At 52.1% G+C, this 19464-nt stretch overlaps 1 protein-coding gene and 1 pseudogene across 4 annotated transcripts in view; one reads left to right on the plus strand and one right to left on the minus strand.

Annotated features, from left to right (window-relative positions):
- Positions 1 to 13479, plus strand: part of RAB11FIP5 (RAB11 family interacting protein 5) — a 53487-nt gene extending 40008 nt beyond the window's left edge. For 2 of the 4 annotated variants that reach the window (XM_063157772.1, XM_063157775.1), the window contains exon 6: positions 362 to 13479. In XM_063157772.1, the coding sequence (XP_063013842.1) occupies positions 362 to 571 (210 nt within the window). In that variant the 3' untranslated portion in view covers positions 572 to 13479. Of the gene's footprint in view, positions 1 to 358 lie in introns of all 4 variants that reach the window. The other 2 variants (XM_063157773.1, XM_063157774.1) reach the window with 1 other exon arrangement.
- Positions 7070 to 8115, minus strand: LOC134418844 (splicing factor YJU2-like; annotated as a pseudogene).
- Positions 13480 to 19464: the final 5985 nt, after the last annotated feature.

The raw sequence follows: 19464 nt of genomic DNA on the forward strand, positions 1-19464 counted from the left end.
TGCTGGGGCCAGCAAAGCACCTGTGGCACCTCTGAGGACACAGAGGGTGTTGTGAGGGTGACCCTTCCATCCCTTTGTCCACTCCCACTCCATTTGCCTCCCCAGTGTCACATAGAAAATGCTGCTGGGTTCACCTGATTGAGGGTCTCAGAAGCCCTGTGGGTGCTGCAGGGTGTTCAGCTGGTGCTTTATGAGCAGCACACAAGGTCTCTGTGGGTCCCCTGTACTGCTCCTGCCTCTCCACTTTGGAAAGACAGACATGGAAAGTAGGAGTGCTTTGGCTGTCTCTGCATCCTGCAAACATTACCAGGAGCAGAGATTTTAATGCCAGTCCCTGAATGTCCCTCTTGCTTCCCAGCAGGACCCTGGCCAGCTGGACCAGTCAGCCAAGTATTACCACCTGACCCACGACGAGCTGATCCAGCTGCTGCTGCAGAAGGAGGGCGAGCTGAGCAAGAAGGAGGAGCACATCCAGGAGCTGGAGAACTACATTGACCAGCTGCTGGTGCGCATCATGGAGCAGTCCCCCACGCTGCTGCAGATCCCTCTGGGGGGAGGCCAGGCCCCCTGAGCCTGCCCAGGGCAGCAGCACCCAGCAGAGCTGTGCCCCCTGAGCCTGCCCAGGGCACCCAGCAGAGCTGTGCCCCAGTAACCACCACGCTGCCAACACCCCTGCACCCCCTCTTCTCGCCCGAGGCCTGCAGTGGCTTCTGTTGCCAGAGTTAGCAGGAAGGGTTATCTGCTCCTTCCCAGCCCAAGCTTAGCCCAGCTCAGCTCCAGGGAGCTGTAGGGTGGTGGGCTGCCAGCACCCTATGGGGAGGAGCAGAGCCCTCCCCACCAGGCAGGTGCCTCTGCAGGTTCCTGTTGCTGTGACCGAGTGCCACCTCCCGGGCACTCCTCCTGCCAGAGCTTTAAGTGACCCCTGGACATCTGAGAGCTGGAAACCATCTCCTCGTGACTTCACCCTGCTGCTGCTCCTCTGCCCACACTCCTCCTCCTCTCTCCCTTGAGGGTGGTTTCCCCTGGCTGGTGTTGAGCTGCTGGGTGACACTGGGAACACTGAGACCCAGTGAGACTCCCCCAGCAGAGCCTGTGGGACACCCCTTCCCCTCCTCCCCCAGTGAAGGATGAAGAGCCAACTCCAGTTTGTGCCACTCTCTCACCACACTTGTGGGAGATGCTTCACAAAGGGAGAGTGCCAGGCCTGGGTGGTGTCACTGGTGGCTCTGTCACAGCACCAGTGACACTGCCTGGGTCCCTCATGGCTGGACTGGGAATATGGCAAAGGCGCCCCAGGCGTGCTGCAGGAGATCCTCTGCATGCCCTCACCCAGCAGGGGCTGCTGTGCCCTGGAGGGACCAAGGAGTGCAGAATCCACATTGAATTTCCACTCAGTATTCCCAGGAATGGCTGCTCACAGCTGCCCTGCCCTGCCTCATCTGTCCAGGACAGCCAGAAAACACCCCCAGAGCAAGGCCTGGGGGGTCTGACCCCTCTGCAGGGCCCCAAACCCTCTTGGCACAGCCCAGAATTCCCAAATCCTGGCAGGGCGGTGCCCAGCCTGCTCTGCTGATCACATTCACAGGCTGGGATGGGCTCTCCAGGGCAGTGCCCAGCCTGCTGCCCTGATCATATCCACACACTGGGATGGGCTCTCCAGGGCAGTGCCCAGCCTGCTCCCCTGATCAGATCCCAGGCTGGGTTCAGCTCTTCAGGGCAGTGCCCAGCCTGCTGCCCTGATCACATCCACAGGCTGGGATGGGCTCTCCAGGGCAGTGCCCAGCCTGCTCTGCTGATCACATTCACAGGCTGGGATCAGCTCTCCCAGGGCAGTGCCAAGCCTCAGGGCAGCTCTGTCCCCTGCTGAAAACCCCCTGAGTGACCACCCAAAGCTGAAGCAGCATGAGACCACGACTGTGTTCTTTGTTCCAGTTGTAAACTTGTCTGTTGCAATTTTCATCAAATTCAGTATATCATCTCTTTTGGCGTGCCAATTCCCCTTTTTGTTTCCAGTTTTGAAGTAAAGTTATGTTTGAAGTAAAGTTATGTAAAGTAAGCTGGCTAAGGCTGCAGGGACCCCCTTGAAGGCCTGAGGGGATCCTGGCCCATACTCAATCTCCACAGATTAGGAACACTGCCCGGGGCAGCACTTTGGGATGGAGTGAGGATGAAGAAGCTGTAGGACTGGTGTAATTGCACCCATTTGGAGGGGTGTAATTTTTGTTAAATGGGGTTACATCTTTCCTGTGGGTAGACTTAACAAGCTCAAGGTGGGTCAAGTGTTGGTTGGGAGGTTGATATTGAAGTTGGATGCAGTAATGAGCTTTGGAGGACCCCAAGAGCTCCAATTCCTGGGGTTCCTCTAGTGCTCGAGGCAGGGTCTTTGTCCATCTGTCCCAAGCATCTACCAGACTGGGTTTCTTACCTGTGTGTGGGTATTCATTTGCTGCTAAGGAACCCTACCCGGCACATTGACAGAGGGTTGTCCACACTGCCCATGGACAGGCAGAGATTGTCCTGCTGTAAAGTCTTGGCCAGTGTGACCCAGATGTTCTGGCTGGGCTGAGGGACAATCCATGCACCAGCTGATGGAAAGGTGAGGAGAATCCAAAATCCTGTCTGGAGCAGTTGGGGATTCCCTGCCACTGGAGACATGGCAGGATACTTGGGGGTGATGAGTTGATCTGTGAGTTTGAAAAAATGGGTTTTTAGACCTATATAGCTTTACCAGCCCCTCATATCTTCCCATCTGATCCCCTCAGTTTTTACTGAGTAGAAAACGGGACGGAAAACAAGAAGGGGTAACAATGCAACAAACTAAAGAGGGGTAGCAGTAAAACCAACCAAAGAGGGGTAAGTGCAAAACAATGAGCAAATGAAACTCAACACAGAGTCTTATGATCTTCTGGAGCAGTGCAGAGTCATCTTCTGTGACAAACATCTGTGTTTACACTCTTTTTTCTTCTCTCCTCCACACCACCCAAGCTTGATCTCTTTGCTGTCTCTGAGGTTCAGGGGGAGTGTCTCGGGGTGCTGCATTTGGCAGTTTGATGTACAGCTTGACATTCCTGCCTGGAATCCACCTCAGGCCAGATCCTGTAGATACACAAGCATAACCTCTGCCCTAAGTAATTCATGGAAATGGGCCCAATATTTGTTTGAATTTGGGGTCTTTGATCAGCACAGGGGGTTTCTCTGTGAGCTGAGCTCTGCTAGTGTTGGAGAAGTGCCTGACAGTGGGGGGTTTGGCTCCATGAATGAATTATTAAGAAAACTGATGACATAAAGAGCCTTACATAATCTTTGTACATTCAGCAGTGTTTCAACTCCCCCGTGCTGCTGATCAAGGACTCTCTTGAGTGTACAGTGAGCCCTCTCTACAACAGATTGCCCTGTTGGTGAGTGGGGAATGCCATTGGTGCATTTCACTCCCCATTGATCTGGGAGCTGTTTGAAATTTTTGGAGGTGTAAGCAGGACCATTATCTGTTTGGAGAATGCCTAGGGTGGAGAATGCTAGGAGAAAATGTTGGATGACATCTCTTGGGTTTTCTCCTGCATGGGCTGATGCAAATACTGCCCCAGAGAATGTATCTATGGAATGAAGGCATTAAGGGCCAAAAGCAGCTCAGAGTTCTTGTTATGCCATTTTCCTCTAGCCCCCATGGGGAAGCCTACATATTCAATATTTACCACGTTAGTCAGGTGTTGTATTTGTGAATGAATTTATTTTTGTCTCCCAAAAGGTGCATAATGTGTGACATCTATTTGCCAAAGCTGTAAACTTTCAAGGCCTCAGGGGTTAACCCTGGCCCTCAGAGAGGGCAAAGCAAACTCCTGGCAATTGGGGCAGGAGCCCACAATTGCTCTTGCCTGTTCCCTTGTGATTTTAAACATTCTGACAAGGGCTGGCACATTTTGATGAAAAAGCTGATGGCTCAATTTAGCCTGATTGAAAATGTCTGCACTGCCATGGCTAAATATCTGCCCTCCAGTTGCCTTCTGTGACTGGTCCTGGGAGGTCAGTGTGTGACCTCACGTGCATAATGTGATATGGTTGCTCTCAGTGGGAGAGGAGGTACATTAAATTTGAGAGCAAGCCTTACAAATCTGGATTTGGCACTTCCTTTAGCAAGGAATGTTCTGCTCTCTCAGCTATTCCAGCAACATAGGCCGAGTCAGTAACTAAATTTAAGGGTTGTTTGAATTTCTCAAAGGCTCTGACAACGGCTGCTAATTCTGCAGTTTGTGGGGATCCTCGAGCAATCTGAACATCAGACTCCCACTCTTAAGTGTCAGGATTCCTCCACGTCATAACTGACTTGTGGGATCCCCCTGAACCATCAGTAAACACAGTCTATGCCTTTAGAGGAGTTCTACTTTTTAATGAATTTGGGACCAAATTAAAGCAAGCATTAAACAGTTTATGTTTTGGTAGGTGGATGGAGATTTGGTCTGGGTAGCTGTCCAGAGTGAACTGGAGGTGCTCACTGGTTTGGAACAAAGGTTCTAGACTGTTTAATGCCTGTGAATTCACACCCCACTAGGGTCCTGAGGTGAGCTCTGGCCTTTCTGATAAGCTGGGCCCTAAGCTCCTGAGGTGTTGTGATGTCTTATTTGGTTTGTGTGATTGAAACACCCACTCTGTGATTAGGAGCTGATCTCCCTGAGTGGGGTCCCACTGGAAAATGAGCCCATGGAACTCGGGTGACTTACCCAGGATGACAAATTGGAAAGGCAGGGTAGGATCAGCATGGTGGGCTTGTCTCATGGACAATGCTTCTGATACCTTCTGGATCACTTCATGGGCCTCTAGTGTGATGGTTCCTGGGGAGCTGAGGTCATCAGGGCCCCTCAGGAGGTTCAAAAGGGGTGCAAGGTCCTCAGTCATGATCCCTAGCAGTGAACAAACCCAGTTTATGCTCCCACATAGCTGATGAAGGTCCCTCAGGCTTCTTGGGTTGTCTTGATGGTGAGCTGTTGTGGCATGATAGTCTGCTCACCAATCCAGAGCCCACGGTAGGTCCATGGGCAGATGCACTGAATCTTCTCAGTAGCAATTTCAAATCCTTCAATGGCTTGGATAGTCTGTTTGAGAACAGTCTCCAAATAATAGTCAGTCTCTGTGCATATGAAAATATCATCCATAAAGTGATGAATTACGGCATCAGGGAATTTTTCCCAAATGGACGTGAGAATGTGGGCAACAAACATTTGGCAGATGACTCATGAGTTTTTCATCCCTTTAGAAAGAATTTCCCCTTGATGCCTTTTTAGAGGGCTTGTCTAATAATTGATGAAAATGCAAATCTTGGGGCATCTTTAGGATGGAGTGGAATATTAAAAAAACAATCCTTAATATCGATGACTGCCAGTTTCCAATCTCAGGAGCATTGAAGGTGAGGGCAAGCCAGACTGTAACAATGACCTCATTCACCTTCCTGTGGTCTTGTAGGAGCCTCCACTTGTCTTTGCCTGTTTATGAATGACAAAGACAGGGATGTTCCAAGGGCTAGTGGGTGGTACTGTTTGGCCCTTAGATAGCTGCTCCTGCACTACGGATTTGAGTGCCTTTCGTTTGACTTCTACCAGGGGCCACTGTTCCACCCAGATGGGACCATCTGATTTCCACGTGTGTGGTGAGGTGGGGTGCTCTGCAGTGGCCCAGCTGGAAATCCTGTGGGTGTGAAGGGATTTCTGGTCTGAATCTCCATTGTCTCCGCCCCACAGAATGACAGGTGCCTTTACCACAAAAGGTCTTCCTGTGGCAATGTGACCCTCAGGACCTTCAGTAAGGATTGACCTTTTACTCCACATAGAGGTGGCAGCTGCTCCAATCCCAGAGATGATCCATAGGCTGGCACCAGTTCCCAGCCCTGTGGCCACCTGGAGTGAGCAATGATGGTGACATCTGACCCGGTGTCAGTCACACCTGGAAGAGAAACTTTGGTACATTTGTTAGACAAGCCACACTCTATAAGAGGTCTGTCTTGGCATGGCATCTCTGCCCAAAAAACCATAGGATTTTCTGGCAAAACATCAGCCCAGGTGGGTACAAGAAAAGCTTGGGTATACGTGTGCCCTTAGTCAAACCCCAGGGTGGGTCTGTACATATTACAGTGATCTCACGCATTGCCCCACAGTCTGCACTTCTGGAAGCACATGTAACTCATTAACAGTGTCTCCTATGATTAAAACATCCCCTGGCCCATCAGGAGTACCAGGTTTACCAGCTGGATTCAGCAAATCACTTCATCCTCAAATTCAACAGAAAGGGCCCTCACCAGCACTCCTGCCTGGACATGTTAGTAGTCTTGGGAGAGTCAGCCCCTTCCTCATAGTGAGTGTCATCATAGATGGTTTCTCTGTGCCTGGATGCTCTGAGATTGTGGGAAAAGAGGGATGAAACTGCTCAAAAGAAAGATCTCGCAGGAGTTTTGCTGAGTCAACCAGCCCTTGAGGTCTTGAGGGCTGTCAGTTGACCCCTGAGAAATTCCCTAGAAAATTGGGTGTTTTTCCTTGGGGAACTGGAGCTCTTGGCTGCAACTCAAAATCCAGTGGCTGGCCAGTGGAGAGGCTTTCAACGGGCTAATGAGAAGCCCCACAGTCAGGGCACCAATTTGTAGCAGCGTGGGGTTTAGAGGCTGCAAGCTGCAAGCTCCTACCTGATTCCCAAGAAGCATCTCCTGTGGAAAAGCTGCTTGGGTAGGAATTCAAGCAGGGCAGTCAAGTCCTTTTTTTTGTTTCGTTTTTTTTTGTTTGGTTGTTTTTTTGGTGGCTTTTTTGTTTTTGTTTTTTTGGTTTTTTTGGGTTTTTTTTGCCAGATCCCATTTTTCCTAGTGTTGTGGCTGCTGAAGTCCAGCAAGCACGGAACAGCAGGGAGGGGTTTGTCCCTGAGCTCCTGGGGACATCTAGGGGGCTGGTGATGGCAGGACAGCCCTGTCCCTGCAGTGAGGGACTGGAGGAGCTCCCAGTCTGTGCAAAGGTGGGATCTGCTCCGTGTGGGGTTCCAGGAGCAGCAGGGAGCGGGGACAGCCCTGTCCCTTCTCTGTCCCCACTCTGCTGGCCCTTCAGTCGCTGTCCTCGCTGTCCCAGTAGGCTCCCAGCAAGCCCAGCGAGGACGTGGCTGCTGCTGCTGCTGGAAGTGAGCTGGTGGTGGCTGTGGTGCCTCGGGTTTCCATCCCCTTATCCAGGGCAGGATGTGGCTTCTCCTTCCTGCGGGCCACCAGCCCGGCCAGCTGGGCCCTGGTGCTGAGCTTGCCCAAGCTGCACTCCCAGCTCTCCATCGTCAGCCTCTTGCTCTGGGTGTCCTCCTGCAGGATGTCCCTGGGTTTTGTTTGGGCTGTGGGATTTGGACAGTGTTTTGTTGGTTCGTCATCACAGTCAGAATCCACCAGGAGCCGGCGGTTCTGGGCCTGTTCCAACATGGCCTTCATCTCCTGCTCATCCTCCTCCTGCTCCTTGCGCTTCTGCGTCTCCTCCACCTCCTTGTGCTGCTTCAGCATGGCTTCAAAATCCACGTTGACCTGGCGCTGGTTGAGCTCCTTCAGCTCCTGCAGGTTCTCCAGGACCTCCATCTCCAGCTTGGAGTCCTTGCTTCAGTTCTCGAGGACCTTCATGGGATTGTTGAGCTCCTCCGCTTCCCTCTCCTTCTGCATCCTCTTCTCCTCCTCCTCCAGGAGCTTCTGTGCCTGGAAGTTCCTGGTGGCGCCGTGCTCCATGGCGTAATCCGTGTTCTGGGGGTCTGTCTTGAAGGTGATCTCAGCCAGGCAGCGCGGGCACTTGATGTAGAAGCGGAAGATGGGCAGCCCCAGGTAGGACTCGTTCTGCACCGTCTCCTTGCGGGCGTTGAACTTCTTGCCCTTGTAGATGTACTCCCCACACGTCCTGCACCTCATGTTGAAGGGGGCCATGAGCCTCACCACGTACTGCCGATCCTTTGGGAGCCTCAGCTTGGGGATCTTGGCAGGATCAAAGTCTGGGGGGTAATATTTGTTCAGCACTTTCCGTTCCGACATGGCCGCGGCTTCTCCCGGTCCCCAGGGCTGCTCCCGCACCGCTCACCCCACGCTGGGCACCACTCTGGAGCAGAGTGGGGTTTAGATGGTGGAAACTGCTGCCTGGTTCCCAAGAAGGGTCTTGCCTTGGTTTGAAAAGCCAGGTGTCTGATAAGGAAGGCAGGATCCTCCTCTGAAATGGAAAATGTGAACAGGGGTGGTTCTGCTGGAGCAGGGATCCTGCACAAGGGGGGAGTTTTCCTCTGCAGCTCTAGGGATGCTGGAGATGGGACTGGGCTCCCTCTGGCAATGCAGGGCAGCAGAAAGCTGCTCCTCTAGGAATGCAGGGGGCAAAGGCTGCTGGGGTGTTCAAATCTTCAGATTATATCCAGGTAGGAATGCTTGGCTCCTCCCCATCTCCCAATGGGATGGTGGAATTTTATCAGTGTGACTCAATGGCCCATTGGCAGAAGATAATGATGGACCATTAGCAGAGGATATTTCCCAGAGGGAGGATTGGTTGTGGAAGAGGAACTGCTCAATTAACAGAAGATAATTGCCCCACCTCTGACAGATGGGAACAGAACACACAACTAAATCTTTCAACCTAAGGAACATCTCCTCTGGAAAAGCTGCCTGGGTAGGAATTCAGGCAAAGCAGTCAAGTCCACACACCTCACTCACCATGGCTAGCTCAGCTCACTGAGGCAAGAAGGGCCTTTTGTAGGATAAATTCCAGTGAGGTTTGTCCCAGCAGGCTGAAGGGAAATCAGGGACAAAAGAGGAGACCATGTGCTCTGCATAATCATGTATGGGTCAGCAGGCAGTGCTGAGGGCACAGGGGTGGCACTGTGCCCTTTGTCCTGCCCTGCAGGGAAAACAGGGCAGGCACCAGGGGTACCACAGCCAGTGAGGAAACAGGGAAAGGAGAAACCCTGAGAATTCGGGACAAATGGGGAAAGCAGGCTGGGAGGATCAGTGTTGTGAGGCTCCATGGGGAAGTCTTCTCTTTCTGCCTAGCTGGGGAAATCTCTGTGGTAGATCTTGCCAGGGTGAAGCCTGGAGTTTTCAAAGAGTTCCACACCTGATTTACCTGGCTGAACTGGAGCTACTGAGGAAGGGGATAGGAAAGATGCTGTTCCCTCCCTCATCCTGCCAGGATTTTGGCTGTAGAAGGTGCCCATGCAGGCAGAGGGGCAGTCAGTGTGGGATTTCAACATGAAAGGCATCTTCTCCCTCTTCTCTACCTCCCAAAGTCACTGTGTTCTTTTAAAACCTCCCTGCTCTTCTCTTCACTTGCTTCAGTGTAGACCATGCCTTTGAAGAAGGGTGCCTTTTGCCACAGTAGCAGTTTCCTACCCCAAAAAGGCTCTGCAACCCAATTCTCCATCCCACACAACCTGCCTGGGGCTGGTTCCTCCTCTGTTTTCCTTCTCACCCAAGCAAAGGCAGTTAATTGTCACCCAGGGACAGCAGAGCCTCCCCACCCCCTGTGCAGCTGCCCTGGCTCCTCCAGGAGTTCTGCACAGCGGCTCAGGAGAGCTGGGGCAGAGGTCAGCAGCTGACACAGCAGGCAAGGGCAGGCTGAGCGTTCCAAGTTGGAGACAGGCAGAACTGGGTCAGGAGGAAAGGAGCTCTGCCCTGTCCAAGCCTTGGACCCCTGCACGAGGAGGAGGAAGAGGAGGATGTTTTCCCTGGGAGAACAGCAGCCATGAACCTCCCACTCCTTCCTGCCTCTCCCCTCCTGGGAATACCTGAGGTTTGCACTGCTCCAGCCGCTCCTGCTGTGTTCCTGCTCCTCCTCCCTCTGTGTGTGTGGGCTGGGGTGGGGGTGTCCAAGGGAAGTGTTTCTCACGTTTCAGAAGGTGCCAGGAACGTCTGTGCCCGTTGGGTCAGATCTGTGCCCTGGCAGCCTGAGCCCTCTGTGGGTGCCCAGCTGTGCCCAGCTGTGCCCGTGTGAGCAGTCAGGGAGGAGCTGTGAGCACTGGGGGTGCAGCCCTGGGAATGCAGCAGTGCTGGGGAGAGGGAGGGGAATTCCTCAGCGGGCATTCACGGGGGAGCTGCAGGGCCAACATCTCCCGTGGGAGCCAGAGCTCCTCTCTGCTCCCAGCCTCACAAACACCCTGCTCTTGGCCCTGTGCCCCTGCAGGGACGGCTCCTGGTGCTCCCCACACAAGTGCCAATGTTTATGTGGATCCCACGGCCCTCCCTCCCACCTCTCCCTCCCCTCAGTCGTGTCTCACCGCCTCCCTCAGCCCCCTCTGCCTTAGTCAGCTCTGCCTTGTTTTGCTCCAAAAGCCTGAACGTTTTGCACTTGAATATAAAAAGTGACTCTCAGAGCTCAGCAGGCTGTACCAGGTGTGCAGCCCTGCCAGCAATAGGTGCTTCCACATCTCCTGTTTGCAGCAATACCTGTTCTGTTCCCAGCAATACCTGCTCTATTCCCCCATCTCCTGTTTGCAGCAATACCTGTTCTGTTCCCTCATCTCCTGTTTGCAGCAATACCTGCTCTGTTCCCAGCAATACCTGTTCTGTTCCCAGCAATACCTGCTCCATTCCCCCATCTCCTGTTTGCAGCAATACCTGTTCTGTTCCCAGCAATACCTGTTCTGTTCCCCATCTCCTGTTTTCAGCAATACCTGCTCTGTTCCCAGCAATACCTGCTCTGTTCCTAGCAATACCTGTTCTGTTCCTCCATCTCCTGTTCCCAGCAATACCTGTTTCCTCCTTTCTTGCCTTTCCAGCAGTGCTTTGCCGTCTCCTGCCTTTCCAGCAATACCTGTTTCCACCTCTCCTGCCTTTCCAGCAATAGGTGCTTCCACACCTCTTGCCTTTCTAGCAATACCTGTTATGTTACCTCATCTCCTTCCCTTGCAGCAATGGGTGTTCCCATAACTCCTGCCCTTGCAGCAATTCCTGTTCTGTTCCCTCACCTCCTGTTTCCAGCAATGGGTGTTCCCTCATCCCCTGCCTTTCCAGCAATAGGTGCTTCCACACTTCCTTTCTAGCAATATCTGTTCTGTTCCCTCATCTCCTGTTTCCAGCAATCCTATTTCCTCACCTCTAGCCTTTCCAGCAATTCTTGTTCTATTCCTTCATCTCCTTTTTCCAGCAATACCTGTTCCCTCACCTCCTGCCTTTCCATCAAAGAGTGCTTCCACAGCTCTTGCCTTTCTAGCAATACCTGTTCTGTTCCCTCACCTCCTGCCCTTCCAGCAATGGGTGCTCCCATATCTCCTGCCTTTCCAGCAATACCTGCTCCTTCCATCCCTTGCCTTTCCAAGAACATGTGTTCCATATCTCCAGCCTTTCCAGCAAAGGGTGCTTCCATAGCTCCAATTTCCAAGCCATATCCTTTCCTTCCATCTCCTGCCTTTCCAGCAATACCTGTTCCCTCCTCTCCTGCCTTTCCAGGAATACTTATTCCTCATCCCCTGCCTTTCCAGCAATGGGTGCTTCCACACCTCTTGCCTTTCTAGGAATACCTGTTATGTTTCCTCATCTCCTTCTCTTGCAGCACTAGATGTTTCCATATCTCCTGCCCTTGCAGCAATACCTGTTCTATTCCCTCATCTCCAGCCTTTCCAGCAATACCTGTTTCCTCATCTCCTGCCTTTCCATCAATGGGTGCTTCCACATTTCTTGCCTTTCTAGCAATACCTGTCCTGTTCCCTCATCTCCTGCCTTTCCAGCAATGGGTGCTTCCATAGCTCCCATTTCCAAGCAATATCTGCTCTTTCCATCTCCTGCCTTTCCAGCAATACCTGTTCCCTCCTCTCCTGCCTTTCCAGCAATAGGTGCTTCCACATTTCTTGCCTTTCTAGCAATACCTGTCCTGTTCCCTCATCTCCTTCCCTTGCAGCAATGGGTGTTCCCATATCTCCTGCCCTTGCAGCAATACCTGTTCTGTTCCCTCACCTCATGCCTTTCCAGCAATACCTGTTCCCTCATCTTGTGCCTTTCCAGCAATAGGTGCTTCCACACTTCCTGCCTTTCAAGCAATACCTATTCTGTTCCCCCATCTCCAGCCTTTCCAGCGGTCCCTGCTCCCCCATGTCCCATTTGCAGCAATCCCTGCTCCCCCATGTCCCGTTTGCAGCAATCCCTGCTCCCCCATCTCCCATTTCCAGCAATCCCTGCTCCCCATGTCCCATTTGCAGCAGTCCCTGCTCTTCATGTCCCATTTCCAGCATTCCCTGCTCCCCCATCTCCCATTTGCAGCAATCCCTGCTCCCCATGTCCCATTTCCAGCAATCCCTGCTACCCATGTCCCATTTCCAGCAATCCCTGCTCCTCATGTCCCATTTGCAGCAGTCCCTGCTCCCCCATGTCCCATTTCCAGCAATTCCTGCTCCCCATGTCCCGTTTGCAGCAATCCCTGCTCCCCATGTCCCATTTCCAGCAATCCCTGCTCCCCCTGTCCCATTTCCAGCATTCCCTGCCCCTGCCAGCTGCAGGAGCCCAGGTGTGCAGGGCTCCCTGGGTGCTGCAGGAGCGTGGAGCAGTGATGGATGTTCTGTGTCTCAGTGTTCCCCAGTGTCCCCCAGTGTTCAGCAGGTCCCTCCCTGTGCTTGGGAAAGCTCCTACAGATGCTCCTGTCTCTGTTCTGCATTTCCCCACCCTCTGGGTGAAGATTTGGGGTTCTCCCCTCAGCACACAGGTTTTGCTCTGTGCACAAGAGCAGCACAGCAGCCCTGCAGTGGGGTCTGGTGCTGGTGTTGAACCTCCACCTTCCCAAGGGAATGGTTCTGAGGGCATAAATGCTTCCCCAGAGAGGGAAGGGATGAGGAAGAGACCTGGGGGAAATGTTCTCAAGTTGCCCATCTGGGATTTATCTCTGTGTTCAGTGACTGAATTTCCTATTTAGTGATTTATTTGGCGTCCCAGGGACAGGAGCAGCATTCCTGCTCTGTGTCCCTGAGCTTTGTCCCTCTGTGCTGAGCCCAGCACCCCTAGGGCCAGCAGCAGCCTCTCCCTGTTCTGTTTCAAACCCAGCCATGACACCCCTGTGGTTTTGCCTTTCTCCTGGAGTTTGTTTTTCCACATTTGAGCTGTTCCATGGGGCTGCAGCAGGGTGCTGTGCTCTACCTTGCTGCCAGCCCTCAGCTGGGGTGTGCTTCTCCAGAGCTTTGGCCAATTTCCTTTCCCATTGCCTGGTCCTCCTGGCCACGTGTGGGCCATGAGAGCCACCAAGACTTGTCCTCAAACTGGAACAGACCTGAGGGATGTGGATTCTCCAGTGTGATGTAGACTCAGCCTTTTCTTGGAGGGAGCCCCAGTTTGGGGTAAAAAACCTGGAAAAGCATCCCCAGGTGGGAGAAGTGTTGGGTTTGGAGTTGTTGGTTTCCCTCTCTTCACGTCTGCAGGAAGTGGGTTCTGTGTGTCTCATGTTTTAAGAGTTGCAACTAATGTTTATAAAGAGCTTGTTATTTACGTTTTAAGCACTTTAAAAAAAAATAAAAGTTGTTCAAGCTGTTCCTAGACACTTCTGATTCATTGACAACAGCGTCTGTGCTGACGGCGCCTGGACACCGAGTGACATTTCTGTTTGTCTGCTGCACGAGGAGAGGAGGAGGAGGAGGAGGAGGGTGTCCAACTCCTCCAGCAGCTTTTCCACCTGTCCTGACAGTCCCTGAGTGCTGTGCAGTGGGAATGCTGCAGGAACCTGGAGTTCTGCCCCAAATCCTGCTCCTGGCCCAGGTGTGGGGCATGTGAGGGGTTTGGGATCCTTTGGGGTTGTTGTGGGTGTGCCCTGAGCACCCAGGGAGTGAGGCTGGGGTTGGATGGGGGGGTTGGGATTCTTTTGGGTTTTTTGTGTTGTGCCCTGAGCAACCAGGGAAAGGAAATTTCAAAGAAAGGAAATTCCATGGAAATTTCATGGGAAGGGAAAAGGGAAGAGGGAAAAGGGAAGAGGGAAAAGGAAAGGAAAGGGAAAAGGGAAGAGGGAAAAGGGAAGAGGGAAAAGGAAAGGAAAGGGAAGAGGGAAAAGGGAAGAGGGAAAAGGAAAGGAAAGGGAAGAGGGAAAAGGGAAGAGGGAAAAGGAAAGGAAAGGGAAGAGGGAAAAGGGAAGAGGGAAAAGGAAAGGAAAGGGAAAAGGAAAGGAAAGGGAAAAGGAAGGGAAAAGGAAGGGAAAAGGAAAGGGAAAAGGAAAGGGAAAAGGAAAGGGAAAAGGAAAGGGAAAAGGAAAGGGAAAAGGAAAGGGAAAAGGAAAGGGAAAAGGAAAGGGAAAAGGAAAGGGAAAAGGAAAGGGAAAAGGAAAGGGAAAAGGAAAGGGAAAAGGAAAGGGAAAAGGAAAGGGAAAAGGAAAGGGAAAAGGAAAGGGAAAAGGAAAGGGAAAAGGAAAGGGAAAAGGAAAGGGAAAAGGAAAGGGAAAAGGAAAGGGAAAAGGAAAGGGAAAAGGAAAGGGAAAAGGAAAGGGAAAAGGAAAGGGAAAAGGAAAGGGAAAAGGAAAGGGAAAAGGAAAGGGAAAAGGAAAGGGAAAAGGAAAGGGAAAAGGAAAGGGAAAAGGAAAGGGAAAAGGAAAGGGAAAAGGAAAGGGAAAAGGAAAGGGAAAAGGAAAGGGAAAAGGAAAGGGAAAAGGAAAGGGAAAAGGAAAGGGAAAAGGAAAGGGAAAAGGAAAGGGAAAAGGAAAGGGAAAAGGAAAGGGAAAAGGAAAGGGAAAAGGAAAGGGAAAAGGAAAGGGAAAAGGAAAGGGAAAAGGAAAGGGAAAAGGAAAGGGAAAAGGAAAGGGAAAAGGAAAGGGAAAAGGAAAGGGAAAAGGAAAGGGAAAAGGAAAGGGAAAAGGAAAGGGAAAAGGAAAGGGAAAAGGAAAGGGAAAAGGAAAGGGAAAAGGAAAGGGAAAAGGAAAGGGAAAAGGAAAGGGAAAAGGAAAGGGAAAAGGAAAGGGAAAAGGAAAGGGAAAAGGAAAGGGAAAAGGAAAGGGAAAAGGAAAGGGAAAAGGAAAGGGAAAAGGAAAGGGAAAAGGAAAGGGAAAAGGAAAGGGAAAAGGAAAGGGAAAAGGAAAGGGAAAAGGAAAGGGAAAAGGAAAGGGAAAAGGAAAGGGAAAAGGAAAGGGAAAAGGAAAGGGAAAAGGAAAGGGAAAAGGAAAGGGAAAAGGAAAGGGAAAAGGAAAGGGAAAAGGAAAGGGAAAAGGAAAGGGAAAAGGAAAGGGAAAAGGAAAGGGAAAAGGAAAGGGAAAAGGAAAGGGAAAAGGAAAGGGAAAAGGAAAGGGAAAAGGAAAGGGAAAAGGAAAGGGAAAAGGAAAGGGAAAAGGAAAGGAAAGGGAAAGGAAAGGAAAGGGAAAAGGAAAGGAAAGGGAAAAGGAAAGGAAAGGGAAAAGGAAAGGAAAGGGAAAAGGAAAGGAAAGGGAAAAGGAAAGGAAAGGGAAAAGGAAAGGAAAGGGAAAAGGAAAGGAAAGGGAAAAGGAAAGGAAAGGGAAAAGGAAAGGAAAGGGAAAAGGAAAGGAAAGGGAAAAGGAAAGGAAAGGGAAAGGAAAGGAAAGGGAAAAGGAAAGGAAAGGGAAAAGGAAAGGAAAGGGAAAAGGAAAGGAAAGGGAAAAGGAAAGGAAAGGGAAAAGGAAAGGAAAGGGAAAAGGAAAGGAAAGGGAAAAGGAAAGGAAAGGGAAATGGAAAGGAAAGGGAAAAGGAAAGGAAAGGGAAATGGAAAGGAAAGGGAAAAGGAAAGGAAAGGGAAAAGGAAAGGAAAGGGAAAAGGAAAGGAAAGGGAAAAGGAAAGGAAAGGGAAAAGGAAAGGAAAGGGAAAAGGAAAGGAAAGGGAAAAGGAAAGAAAAGGGAAAAGGAAAGAAAGGGAAGGGATCTGGTTCCATTGGTGCTTCTGGGAGCTCTGATGTCCCAGACTCCTCCCCAGCTCTGTTCCCCCCCCTTTCCCCACTGAGCCCTTTTCCTTCCCAGCTCCTTCTTTCCATCCAAGCCTTTCCCCCGAAGAACATGAGCTGCCCTCAGCCCCCAGCAACGACCCTGCTGCTCCCCCAGAGGAGCTCCCCCAGCTCCAACCTGGTTCATTTTCCCTGCAGCTGCAGGGATGGAGCCCCTGGGGAGCTGGGCATGCCTGGGGGGTCCCTGGGGGGCTCACCAGGGAAATGTTGGGGCTGAGCTGGGACCCTGTGAAAGTCCTGGGGGAGCTGGGCTCTGGAGATGGGCAAACCAAGGATTTAAACCCAAATTCCCGCTGTGCCCTGCCTGGAGCACAGAGCGCCCCCAGCCCTGCAGGAGGAGGGAGCCTGGCTGCTGCTCCAGGCTCCAGCTCTGCTGCCCAGAGCTTTCTCCAGATCTGCCTTTCCAAGGATTGTTCCTGTGCCCTTGTCCCAGTGTCCCCCCAGGGCAATCCAAAACCCCCTCGTGGCGTGGGGGGACCCTGGATGGGCACCAGGTGCCCCCAAAGCTGCTCTCACTCCCCTCTCAGCTGGGCAGGGAGAGAAAACACAACAAAAATCCCATCTGGGGATGAGGGCAGGGAGAGATCCCTCAGAACCCACTGGAACAGGCACAAGAGATGGAGGAGATCAGTTTAATTTAATAATTTCATTTATTGCCAATCTAACCAGAGCAGGGCAACAAGAAATAACCCCAAATTTTAAATCCCTTTTCCCCACCCCTCCTTCCTGCCCAGGCTCTCCTCCTGCTTCTCTCCCTCCTCCTTCCCAGTGCTGCAGGGGGACAGGGAATGGGGCTGTGCTCAGTCCATCACACATGGTCACTATGCTCCTTCCTCCTCCTCCTCCTTCTTCTGACACCCTGCCCCCGCTCCAATGTGGGCTTCCCTTGGAGTCACAGCTCCTTCAGGGGTCACAGCTCCTTCAGGGACTTCTCATGGGGCCAAATTTCCTTCAAGGGCTTCTTTTGGGGTCACAGCTCCTTCAGGGGCTTCTTAAGGGGTCGCAGCTCCTTCAGGGATTCCTTATGGGGCCAAACCTCCTTCTGGAGCTTCTCTTGGGGTTCAGTCTCCTTCAGGGGCTTCCCATTGTTGTATTCATATTGTTGTATAATTATATTTCCTGAGTCTCATACCTTCTTGGTGGTTTTCTCACAGCAGATCTTCACAGCAGTGGTGTTGTTGCTTCTCGGTCAGGGCTCCTCTCCAAGGCTCTCCCTGACCACCCCGCCCCCTTTTATCTCAGTTACCTCCATGGGCTACAGCTGCTGCCCAATCAAGGACATCACAGCTGCAGCCCATTTACAATAACTAGAATCAGGGCAGGGTCACTAATACAATACAAAGATCTTTCACTGCCATACATATATTTACAATACATAAGTTAACTCAGGCCCCTACATCCCATAGGGTCACATCTCCTTCAGGGGCTTCCCTTGGGGTCACAGCTCCAGATCTCCTCACAGGAGCCCCCCCTGGAGCCCCTCTACCCCAAACGCCATTTCTGGATGAGCTCACCCCATGGCTGGGGATCATTCCCCATTTCTGGATGAGCTCACCCCAATCCTGGGGGTTATTCCCTGTTTCTGGACGAGCTCACCCCATGGCTGGGTCATCATTCCCCATTTCTGGATGAGCTCACCACATGGATTTGGGGTCATTCCCTGTTTCTGGATGAGCTCACCCCATGGCTGGGGGATCATTCCCCATTTCTGGATGAGCTCACCCCAATCCTGGGGGATCATTCCCCATTTCTGGATGAGCTCACACCATGGTTTGGGGTCATTCCCCATTTCTGGATGAGCTCACCCCAATCCTGGGGGATCATTCCCCATTTCTGGATGAGCTCACCCCATGGTTTGGGGTCATTCCCTGTTTCTGGATGAGCTCACCCCAATCCTGGGGGTTATTCCCCATTTCTGGATGAGCTCACTCCATGGCTGGGGGATCATTCCCCATTTCTGGATGAGCTCACCCCAATCCTGGGGGTTATTCCCATTTCTAGATGAGCTCACACCAAGGCTGTGGGGATATTTACCCTCCACAAAAAAATCACAAAATTGGATCAAACCGTTGTTTTTGGTGGGGGATCTCCCCCTCCTCCCAGGCAGGGAAGCACAAGTTGCCAGCCTGGATGGATCTGGTGGATTGAATCAGCCAAGGAATTGATATTCTGCTGGGATGGCACCAAAATGTGATAGTCTTCTGTCACTCCACATGGGCTGGGGATAAACAGATTCTCTCCCCTCTGCTGTCAGCAAACACGGCTGTGGCAGCAGCAGCTCCCGGAGAGGGGAAAGGGGGAAAGGGGGGGAAAAGGGGTTTTGGGCAGCCTCCATCCCCACATGAATCTGGGATTTGGGGCAGCCTGATCCTCACACAGATCTGGGATGGATTTGGGGCAGCTCCATCCCCACACAGAGCCTTGGGGACAGGTTTGGGGCAGCCTTCATCCTGGGATGGGCCTTGAGGACGGGTTTGGGGATGTGTTTGGGGCAGCCTCCATCCCCACACACATCTGGGATGGGTTTGGGGCAGCTCCGTCCTGGGATGAGTTTTGTGGATGGATTTGGGGCAGCTCCATCCTCACACAGATCTGGGATTTGGGGCAGCCTCCATCCTGGGATGGGCCTTTGGGGACAGGTTTGGGGCAGCCTGATCCTCACACAGATCTGGGATGGATTTGGGGCAGCTCCATCCTCACACAGAGCCCTGGAGACAGGTTTGGGGCAGCTCCCATCCCAGGATGAGCCCTTTAGGATGGATTTGGGGCAGCCTGATCCTCTCATAGATCTGAGATGGATTTGGGGCAGCTCCATCCTGGGATGAGCCTTGGGGACAGGTTTGGGGCAGCCTGATCCTCTCACAAATCTGGGATTTGGGGCAGCCTCCATCCTGGGATGAGTCTTGGGGAGGATTTTAGGCAGCCTCCAACCCCACATAGAGCCTGGATGGGCCTTGAGGACGGGTTTGGGGATGGATTTGGGGCAGCCTCCGTCCCCACACAGATTTGGGATAAGTCCTTGGGGCATGGGGAGCCGTCCCAGCTTTGGCAGGGCTGGGTTGGATCCATGGCTTTGGTTTCCTTTGGAGAGGAGCTGGAGAGAGAGGGAGCCTGGGGGCTGGGTTTGGGGTCAGGGCTGAGTTTGGGGCCTGGGCTGGGCCAAAGTTCTGCTTCAGCAACAGCTCCAAGGAAAAGCAAACAAATGACAAAAGAAATGACAAAACGCAATTTTCCCGCTCTTTCCTATTCCCCTTTTCACTCCTCAGAGCCCCTTTTCCATCCCTTCCTCCCAAAGATTTGGGGTTCACTAAAGGCGATCAGTGCTGAGTTACCCAAAATCAGAAACTGCTTCGGCAGGAGGGAAGGAAAGAGGAAAACGGGCAATGATGGCTCTTCAGCCACGGGGCACAGCAGCAGAAATTCCACAGTGAAACGGGGCAATCATATTTCCCTGGGCGGCAAAACTCGGGATTTTTTTTTTCAGGGCATTCATACTTTTCCCTGGGTGGCAGAAATACAGGATTTTTTGCTTTCAGATGTATTTTTGAATTCCTCCTTCACTGGAAGTGCTGCTCCTGGATTTCCAGCCCTGCCC

This window comes from Melospiza melodia, chromosome 5 (assembly GCF_035770615.1).
Source record: "Melospiza melodia melodia isolate bMelMel2 chromosome 5, bMelMel2.pri, whole genome shotgun sequence".
NCBI classification, from domain to species: domain Eukaryota; kingdom Metazoa; phylum Chordata; class Aves; order Passeriformes; family Passerellidae; genus Melospiza; species Melospiza melodia.